Source organism: Fukomys damarensis, unplaced genomic scaffold, assembly GCF_012274545.1.
Source record: "Fukomys damarensis isolate Sample0158 unplaced genomic scaffold, DMR_v1.0_HiC HiC_scaffold_23, whole genome shotgun sequence".
NCBI lineage: Eukaryota > Metazoa > Chordata > Mammalia > Rodentia > Bathyergidae > Fukomys > Fukomys damarensis.
This window is the reverse complement of record NW_022900935.1, coordinates 60,191,150-60,201,732: the sequence shown is the minus strand read 5'-3', so window position 1 is coordinate 60,201,732 and position 10,583 is coordinate 60,191,150. Positions and strand designations below refer to the sequence as shown.

The 10,583-nt window shown below is 52.5% G+C and overlaps 1 protein-coding gene across 2 annotated transcripts in view; it reads right to left on the bottom strand.

Annotated features, from left to right (window-relative positions):
* Sphk1 (sphingosine kinase 1) overlaps nt 1-1,553 on the bottom strand; it is a 5,468-nt gene extending 3,915 nt beyond the window's left edge. Inside the window, exon 1 of one of the 2 annotated variants that reach the window (XM_019206680.2) lies at nt 350-1,553. Coding sequence is in view for 1 of the 2 variants with exons in the window: in XM_010618449.3 (XP_010616751.1) it covers nt 140-188 (49 nt within the window). In the remaining variant the exon portion in view is untranslated. The other variant, XM_010618449.3, reaches the window with a different exon arrangement.
* Between the last annotated feature and the right edge of the window lie 9,030 nt (nt 1,554-10,583).

Below are 10,583 nucleotides of genomic sequence, written 5' to 3'. Positions count from 1 at the left end.
GCTGCACCCCGAAGTCTCGACCTCCCTCGCAGCCCCGCGCGCTGCCAGCAGCGGAGATGCAGCGCGCCCGCCCCAGCCCACCAGAAGAAGCCCAGACTCAGCCCGGCCCTCACCCCGTCCTCCCCTCGCCTTCACCCACGGGCTCCTTCTCTTCCTCTCTCGCTGTCCCACTGAGAACTGGTTTTCATTTCTGGATCAGTTCATCACAGCGCCCGAGGCAGCCTGGAGCCCCGTCGGGGGTAGGGCTGGACCTGCTGCTGGCTCCGAGCCCGGGTACGAGATCAGGAGGAAGCTTTGTCAGCAACCTTAAAAGTTGGATGTTTTGCCCAGGGTGCACTGTCAGGCTCACCTGGACCAGAGCAGCTGCCTGCAGTGGGCGATCAAGTCCACGCTTCCGGCCTGCCGGGTAGGAGTCTGGCAGGGTGGAGGGGCCGACGGGTCCCGGCCTGTAGTGGAGAGGCATGGAGGGCGTGGTCCTGTCGCCCAGCCCCTCCCGCTGGCTCCGCTGGAAATGCGGAGGCGAGCCGGGGCCTGTGCGTGTGTGTGTGTGTGTGTGTGTGTGTGTGTGTGTGTGTGTGTGTGCGCGCGCGCGCAAGCGCAAGCGCGCTACATTTCACGGCAGGTGACCTGAACGTGTCCGCGACCAGCTAGAGTTAAATCCCTGGAAGGTTATTCGCGGAGACTGCGAGGAAGAAGTTGCCAAGGCCGATTTGACCCAAGTAGGGCAGGAGTTTGGGAAAAAAAAAGCCCTGAAGCAGGCTGAGACTGACCGGGCCCAGCCCAAGCCGGTGCCCACCGACCCACACAAGCCCCTCTCGTCTCTTCAAGTCCAGGAGGGGAGTCCGGGAGCAGCGCGGGCCCCGGGCACGCCTCGGTGGTGTCTTCTCCTCCGGAGCGCCGGGTGGACTGGCGTCGTTCCCACCCTTTGGAGGTCCCCAGGCAGGGCAGGGGGACGGAGCCCTGGACAGCTGGGTGCGGAGCGCAGACGGTGACTCAGCGACGCGCTCAGAACGGAGAAACTCCCGGAAACGAGAGACCAGACGAGAGGAGAGGAGGGGGTAGGACCTAGTCAACCATCCCCAGAGCCGCGACGCGCGTCCGCAGGGATCCGGTCCTGCGTCTCCGCCGCCCTCCGACCTCCCCCGTCTTTCGCTGGCGGGGGAGGAGCAGCCGCAGTGCCACGGTCACGCGCAGCGGGACTCTAGCTCCCCGCGGGAACCAAGGGTCAGATCTGCCCACCTCTCCCTTCTGCTCGTGTGTATTTCCTTCTCCACTCCGGATCAGGACTTTGGCCCCTAGAAGCCGCGAGGAGGAGGATCTGTGGTCCCCGGGATGTCAGCCTTGGAGCGGGTTGGCTGCGGAAACCGGCGGGAACAGTTCCTCCCCCACCTTCTGCATCCCCGCTTGGAAGGGCATTTCCAATTTGACCCGAAAAGCCAGTGTCGCTAAGGCTGAAGAGGGGAAACTGAGGCACAGGGACGGAAAACCTTGTGCGTGAGTTGGTGGCTATGACGCTTGCCTGGGGTAGGGATCCTCTTTTCTTCTGGGGCCCCAGGCTGGAGGCCTTGAGTCCGCGAGGCTGGCAGGGGTGGAGTTGACTGGAAACAGTCGGCGAAGGGAGGTGGGGCAGCCCGCTGGGCTCTTTATCCCTGGCCTGGGAGCCGTGCTCCTTTCCCGGCTCGGGAAGTCCCAGCGGGGAGGAGGCGAAGGGCAGAGCCCTCTGGCCCTTGTTGCAGCCCGCACAATGCCTCCTCTGTCCTGACTGCCACCTCAACCCTTGGCCCCCTCACCTTCAGGGCTTCTGCTCTGCCCCCATCACTCTCGTCTTTGGCCTCCCCCGACCAGGCTGCCTTTTCCAGAGCCCTTGCCCTTTCTCCTTGTCTGAAGAATGCTATTCTCTTTCCAAAAGCTTGGTCGAGAGGCAAAGGCAAGCCACTGCTTTGTTTTTGACACATGGGAACCCAAATCCAGAGAGGAGGGCGCTCTCCCCAAAAGACAACCATCCCCAGAGGAGCCTAGAAGCAAACCCCCAGGCTGGAAGGCCCTGCCGCTTGTTCTAGGCCGCCCCTGGTGTGACTTCCCATTCTGAGAGCTCCCTGGGTGCCGGGTGCCAGGTGCTGCAGGCTCCACGGCGGTCCAGGGAGCAGATGGACTGAGGAGGGTTCTACAGCTCTGGTGGCCTTTGCTTGGTTTTCTGTTTCTCTGAATAGTTGTGGTGACTGTAGCTCTAATGCCGGGAGCATTCTTGCAGAGGTTAGGGTCTCTACTGAACCTTTAGTCTCTAGCTTCCACTGCCCCTCACCAACCTTCAGGCCTCTACAATTCAGAGTCATTACTTTGGGAACATTGTCCTCTTTTTCATTTTTGTGGTACTAGGGATGGAACCCAGGACCTTCACTCTGAAATACATCCTGGCCCTTTTTTAATTTTTTCCTTTTGAGATACGGTCTTACTAAATTGCTAATTGTGCTGGGCCTGGTGGCGCACACCTGTAATCCCAGCACTCTGGAGGCTGAGGCAGGAGGATCACCGTGAATTCGAGACCAGCCTGGGCTACATAGTGAGTTCCAGGGCAGTCTCATCTACATAATGAGACCCTGTCTCAAAAACAAAACAAAAAAAACTAAACTGCTAATTGCTTGGGTTGGGCTCAATTTGCACTCTCCCTGCCTTAGCCTCCCAGAATGCTGGGACTACAGGTATGCACCATCACACACAGAGAAAGAAAGGAGAGAGAGAGAGAGAGAGAGAGAGAGAGGGAGAGAAATAGAGTGTGTGTGTGATGGAAATGTAACCCAAAGCCTTGTGAATGCTAATCACCGCTCTACCACTGAACTATATCACCAGCCCAAGATTTGTTGTTTACGTTAAATTTAAATGTGTTCTGCGTTCCTTTTTTTTTTTGAGACTAGGTCTTGGTAGTTCAGGCTGGCCTTCCTTAAACTCACTGTGTAGCCCCAGCTGGCCTTGTATCATCCTGCCTCAGTCTCCCAAATGCTAGGATTACAGATGTGTACCACCACGCTCGGCTGCCTGACTGGTTATGCACATGTTCTTTCTCAGGGAAAACCACTATGTTTTCAGGACCGTAATGTGAATCACTGTTTCATATTTCCATGGGAAGACTGACTGAGTGTGCATGTCTGACCCTGTGAGTTTCAGAGAAAGGGGGTGTTAGGAAGCCAGGCCTACCCTCCTCCTGGTGTTGCTGAGGTACAGTCTATTGGAAGAAGTTGTCTGTGTTTGCAGCTAGACTTCCACATTGTTCTGGCTACCTTGACCTTCAAATCCTGGCTTCTACCTTGGTTTATGGCATCTTCAGCTTCCTGAGGAGATGGGTTTGTTCCCAAGTCCTTGGAAGAAGAGCTGAGTTTTGCATTGGATGGTGTATTAAGGACCTATTTCTGTACAGATTTAAAGCACCACAGAGCCGGGCGTGGTGGCGCACGCCTGTAATCCCAGCACTCTGGAAGCTGAGCCAGGAGGATCACTGTGAATTCGAGACAAGCCTGGGCTACGTAGTGAGTTCCAGGTCAGTCTCAACTACATAGTGAGACCCTGTCTCAAAAAACAAACAAAAAAATAAATAAATAATTTTAAACAAGCATCACAAACACATCATCTTACATTTCTGGAGGTCTGAAGTCTGCAGTAGACCTGGCTTTTCCCACATGCATTTCTTAGCTCACGGCCCCTTCCTTCACCTGTAAAACCAGCAGGGTAGCATCTTCAAATCTTATCTCTGCCTGGCTTCAGCTTCCAGGTGTCAAATTTCCTGTCTCCACTTAATAGGGAGCCTGGAATTGCACTGGGCCCACTCCCATAACCCAGGATAATATCCCATCTCAAGGTCCTTAATTATACCACAAAATCCCTTTTGCACTCTAAGGTAACATATCCACAGGTTTCAGGCTTATGACATGGATATTCAAGGGTCATTATTTTGCCAACCATAGATGGGTAGGGAAATAGCCTGGGAATTGTGTCCTTATTTGGCTCCAGAACCTTGTGTTCTAGACCTTCTTTTCCATCTCCCTTTCCCCGGATCTACCCAAGTAAATGCAAACCAGGACCTTGCTCTCCCCCAAATGAACATTTGTGGAGTAGAGTTAAAAACATCCTCACTGGGATTGAGACATGATTTTGTAGACTTTGTGGTCTTTGACTCATCCAGCACAAAGAAAATTGGTTTCCATTTCTGAAAATTACCCAAGAAGGAGAAATGGTATTTTTGCTAAACATAGTAATTACAGGATTGCAAAACCTCAACTTTCCACCTGAGGAGGGATTGGAAGCAAACCAGCCTGTTCGTTTTCAGCCTGGCAGAATTCCCCACATTGCTTGGCAGGAAGGGTATGCCCCTTGAACATGGCACTCTGGGCACCCACGGAAACATGTGGCCCACCCAGCTCCTGTCACGTGACCGGGCAGCCCAGTTGCTTCTGCTCTTCTGTGGCACGGCTGGACCGAGCCAGCCTTACTCAAAACCACAGGCCTCAGGAAGTTATCACTCACTGGGAACATTCCATGGGCTCCGACTGACATCAGCTCCTGTTTGGGTCCAAAGTGGGCTCTGATGCCCAACCCCACATCCTACCCTGATGAGGGGACTGCTGCGCCCCTTTCTGCCCAGGCTTCAGCTAGGTCCCCCTCCACTCAACTCTGCCTCTCCCTCATGTGCCCGCAGAGGCTGGTCTGGAGACCTCCAAAGGAAACAGTCCCAACTGTCACACGAGGGCTCAGGAGACCTGGGGACCAGGAAGCCAGACCTGGCACCCCTGAACTGGGAAGCAGGAAGGCAGAACCAGCTGCTTTTATCTCAGCAGCCCAGCCCTCTTCCATCAGCTGAGGGGATGGGTGTGTGCTCAGTTTTCCAGGGGCTTTTTGTTTTCCACTTTCACACCTCTCAATAACTAAACCGTGTCCTTGGGTGGTTCCCAAAGCAAACAGAGAGGACTGGACGTGGTCCCAGGCCAGGCTGTGCCTTGCAGATGACTATCTGAGGCTGTGTCCTGCCACGACCACTCCAGTAGAGTCTGCGTGACAATGCCGGTCACCTGGCAGAAACCAGACCCGAGGTATCGTCCCCACGGGGTTAAGCCTCCTGGAGGTCCTTGGCACACACCGCATGCGAAGTCAGCCGTGAAGAGAATAGCTGGCCTCTCTGCCTGCAGTTTGGGGACATTGGGTTCATCTATAATTCTGTTCTATTTTGTCTTTATTACTATTTGTTCATTATCTGTAGAATTCTGGGCCCAGGAAAGGTTAGGAACAATTAGATGTTCCTAGAGATGGGGAGGTGTTGGGGCACAAGAGGACGGGCGGCCAAAGTGCTGACCCTGAGCCCCGGACTGTGAAGTCCTGAAGGTGATCCTGAAGGTGACATGCTGAAGCCAGTCCTTTGTTTTACAAACTTCCCCTTCTGACTGCGTATAGGTGTGGTCTTACCTTGACTTAATGGTCTTAGCTTTTGTGATGGTATATAGGTGTGGTCTCACCTTGACCTTGTGGTCTTAGCTTTTACAGTACTATTGTCTATCTTTCTCATGCCTGCCTGTGACTGGAATCACTCTTGAGGTGTGCCCTTGAAACTAGTATATAAACACCTAGAGTTAGAAATAAAATTGCAGCAGCATTTGCAAACTTCACCTCGGTGTTGAGTGCTTTTGTCTGACTGTCATCGCCGAACCTGCTCCCACCTTTCAGAGAACCTGTATCTCCTCGTGAAATCCCGTGTTTGCTGCCCTACGGTCGGTAGCAGTGTCCCTCCATCTGAGAGTGGACCCTTGAGGCTTTGGGGGATGCTCTCTGGCGGTCCCCCTCCGCTCCCCCTGTACCCAGACACACACCAGGCAGCCTTCCTCCACTGAAGCCAATTCGTAGGGGAGCAGGGGACAGGAGGGGTGCAGGCCTCCAAATTCACCAAGCTGGAAAAAGGCAGAGAGCCCGGAGCGTGGCTTGCCTGCTTCTCTGCTCATTATCCACATCCCAGAATAGAAATTTCGCTTCTCTGGAGGCTCGTTCTCTGAAGGTCAAACCCTTCAATCCTTTCTAGGCACAAGCTGGTAATTTAAGTAATGATTGTGCGGGATGGGTTGGCCAGCTGGGGCTGGGGTTGCCTTCCCCTCACTCTGCACCTTTGGGCAGCAGGAAAGGATCCTGGGCAGATCGAATCTGACAGGAGAGCCCTTTCCAAAGGCAGAGTTCCCGTGTCCTCTCTGCTTGTTGCCCTCAACTCCTGGTCATGGCACCGCGACTGGCATCTTGAAAGTGAGTTAAGATATCATCTGTCCTCCAGGGCGCCATCCGATGACCCCAGCTGCCCCCTCTAACAGTACCTGCTTTGAAATGGAATTCAAGGGGCTGTGGACGTGGCTCAGTGGTAGAGCACATGCTTGTCATGGATGAGGCCCTGGTTCAATTCCCAGTATCACACACACACACAATTCAAAACTGCATGGGCAACGGAGTGAATACCTAGCGGGGGGCTGCAGATTAGGTTTTTAATGTTTGCAAACGAACTAATTCATGAAAAAAATAGTTATAGTATGTATTTAAGAGAAGACAGAAGGAACCTGGAGAGTGTTCTAGATCAGGGAAGAGCTGGAGAATGATTCCCCACCCCGCCCAGTCTCCTCTGTAAAACTGTAGTCAGCAAGGTTCTGCACAGCAGAGTCCTGAGTACTCCTCTCAGACTGACCTCTCCATCTGCATCCCTCTGGCAGAGGTAGCAGAGCTCCCAGGGGAAAGCGCTTCATCTGGACTCCAAGAGCACCTGCAGTGGGCCCAGAAAGGGCACCTTCTCACCCCCACAGACTGGAGTCCTCCCCAGGGGGGTACATGGTCCTGATGCAGAGTTAAAAAGATACATCAGGCTGCCTGACTGTGTGACCTAGAAAAGTCCATAGCAGCAGGATCTGGCATTTGCAAACAAGCACAACATCATTTCAGGCTTGAGTTCCGGTTGTACTGTGGCAGTGCCCCTAACTACTTGGCTCCCTGAGAACTTCGGGCTCTTAAGAAGGGAAAACATTCCATAGCTGCAGAGATGACCAGTGCAGGATGGGCTCTGCCTCTTGGCCGCTATTGGCAGGCAGCGTCACTCCCGCGGGGAGGGCATGTCAGCTCCTCACATCTGGATCCTTCCTCTCTGTCCTTGGCCTTCGGTGGAACCCGAGCCATAAAGGCTGGGCAGGAGCTGAAAGGGCAAGCTGAGCTCTGAGGTCTCAGGTGCGTTTAACCCATAGACAGACCAGGAGCGTCCTTCCAGTTCTACAGCGGGACCTGTGCGCAGGGAGCGTCAGACGAAAGCTCGCATGTCCACCATGAAGACAAAGATGGAAAAGCAAAGATCCACTAAAGGTGGAAAAATTATAAATGAATCCCAGTCTTGTGCCGGGGATGTGGCTGGAGCACAGAGCTTGCCTAACATGCACCCTGGCTGGGTTCGGTCCCCCGAGCTGCCAAAACAAACAAACCCTGTTGGGTTATGAAGGCCTTGCCAAGTGGCTCGGTCACTCCACCCCTTACGGGGAGCTGCTCCCTGGAGAGGAGGCAGCGGGCACCTCCACACAGTGGGCCCATCCAGGGAGGCCCCGGGGGCCTGTCACTTCTGTTCCACTTGGTGCTGGGGCTCCCAAATTCAGCAGCACATTCGAATCACCTGTGCTGTGCTCCCTCATGAGAGACTGACAAGAGAAAAATTCTGAGGTGTCCTAAATTTAATTCCGGAGAATAGAGGGGAGGAGAGATGTGGGAGGGCAACAGTTGATAGCTTCAGGCAAGTGTAAAGCAATAAAAGACCATTGCACGTTCCCGAATGCGCAAATCCATCTCCGCCTCTAGGCGCCACTCCTAGCCTCCGATGGACAGTTCCGTCCTCGCCTCCCTGTTCTCTCATCTATAACCCGCAGCTTTCCTACCCACAATTTTTTTAAAAAATGTTCTTAGCTCCAGGTCCAGCGGATATTTCTCCAACCACTGTCTAAGCCTGCTGCTGGAGATGTGTGAGGATTTCTGCTTGGGTGGGGCCTGGTTCTTTGCTGGCGAGCATCCGCCATGGCCCAGTGAGCCCTTTTATTTCTCTAAGACTACAATAGGACTCCTTCGGCCTCAGGAGTTTTGAGGGAACATCAGCGACCCTAACGGGTAAGCAGAAGCACCCATGTAGTGGCTCTCCCGGGAGGGTGGGCCGAAGGGCTCATGGTGGCCCCCGCAGTTCCCACAGAAAACGTCTTAAAGGGCATCCTTGTCCCCAGAACAGCGCCGTGTCTGGAAATGAGTCAGGCCTTGGGCAGACACGACACCTACTACGACAATCTCTCTTACTTCCTCCCAGACGTCGGCGTGGGAATGTGGGGATGGTGACAAAGCTGGCCGTCACCAGTCTCCGAGGAAAGTGGGGGCCAGGCCCGGTTCCGCATTCCTGCCAGGCGACTCCCACCAGACGGTGTCAACAACACCAGGCGCTCTTGTGAATTAAAAATTGAAATTACACCCTATTTCCCTGTTGAACGGTAACACAATTTTAGAAATTTTAGACTTTTTCTCTGAATTCCTAATTGATACTTAATTACCGAGGGATTCGCTTTGCCCTGGCGTGTAAGATGAAGATAAACTTACCACCACCCTGAGAACCTAGAGGCTGGCTGGAGTGTCAGCCTGAGATGTTCATGTTCCCTGCACCTCGCCATGCTGTTTTCCGATATGAGTCCAGACTTCTGAGAATGTTTTCATGACAGTTTTTTAGTTTGTTTGTTTTCCTTGCATTACTAGGGATTAAAGCCAGGGTCTTTGCACTGAGCTGTGTCCCTAGCCCTTTTAAAAATATTTTGAGACAGGGTCTCACTGAGTTGTTGAGATGGGACCGGAACTTGCAATCCTCCTGCCTCAGCCTCCCAGGGTACTGGGATTAGAGGTATGTACCACCGTGCTTCGTTCCACTATGGTCATTTTGGAATAGCAGATAGGAAGAAAAGGATGGGGAGGAGGAAGAAATGGGCAGGTGGTAGGGGAGGGAAACACTAGAATGCTCTAAGGTGGACTTACCGGACTTGTGAGCTGGCACTATGTGCACACTAGAACTCAGACTTGTATCTTTCCACTGGCTGCGTGATCCCTCCCTGAAGAGCCACTAAAAAGATGATTTTTTTCATCCAGGAGAGGACCTATGTTTCTGAAAGCACTTGGCTCCCCAGAGCAGTGTTCAAGTCATGTTTATTTTGGGTTTGTTTGTTTGTTTTTTTCTCTCTCTCTTTTTTTCTTTTTTTGAGATAGTTTCACTATGCAGTCCAGGCTGGCCTTGAACTCACTACATAGCCCAGATTGGCCTCCTGGTGATCCTCCTGCCTCAGCCTCCCAAGTGCTGGGATTACAGGTGTGTGCCACTGTGCCTGGCCCCCAAGTTATGTTTCTAAGTAATAAACCACCCTAAAATATAGTGTGGCCTGAAGAACACTTTTGTTGTCTCTTAGTGTGGGTCCTCACTGTTAGTGAAAATGGAAATGAAGACTAAAACACAAATTAACAGAGAAAAGCTTTGTTTGGAAAGGAAGAGACAAGATAAGAAGACTCCTGACAAAGTAGCTGCAGGAGCCATGCTCTGACCCTGGCTCACCCACGAAAGAAGGAAAAACCCTCCCCGGAACTGGGGTCCAGTTGATCCATTACCTCAGGCCTGGTTGTGTAGCTCCAGAGGAATCCTGGGGGCGTCCGAGGCAATTCCATTCCCATGAAAGGATGGTCCCTCTGTGGTGGTTTCACTCATACTAGGCTCTGTTTTTCTAGGGACCCAAGTGACTGCCCAGCAGGGCCACGGGTGGAGACTGAGGCGGCTCAGACGCTGGAGCTAGAGGTTAGAAAGGCTGGTCATCATCGCACGTCCTTCTGAATCCTGAAAATTACATTAGTCACTCTTGGTGTCCTCCATCTTGGAGAGGGTTGAGATAGGCCAGGAAACTTTAAGGCTAATAAGCTTTACAGTTAAGTCCCCAACTTATAATCAAGAACGTTCCTAAGTCAGATGCATTCTGAGTCCAATAAAGTGAGCCTTATACACCTTTGACACAAATATACAAGGTACCAGTGATAAAACAATAATACTCAGTAGGGCAAGCCTTTGGCCCTGCCTGCCATATTTTTTTTCTTTCCATAAAATGTTCTGTTTCAGAAACATAACCCTCTGTTTTCTTTGCTTGGGTTCCTGCCCAGTGCATCAAAATGTCCCGTAACTGTTTGAACTGCCTCATGTTTCTACTAGACATTTCAAGAATGTCTTATTAACTCCACCCTTCCACTTCTGTGAGCATGCTGTCTGGTGTGTGTTTCCAGAATGTTCTGTTAACTCCGCCTCCCTGCTTCTGTGAGCATGCTCGCTCAGCCCGTGGGCCTACCCACCTACCCCGCAGATCTCTATATAAGGCTGCTCCCATTTCTATTCAGTGCTCAGAATTCAAAGTGGGTAAACTCCTCTGAGCCAGCCAGCAATAAAGGTTTTTCTCTGTCTCTTCAAGTAGCCTTCCAATTCTCAAGTCTTCAAATTGCTGTAGCTATAGCACTAGAGTAGTAGTAGCAGTTAGCTGTAA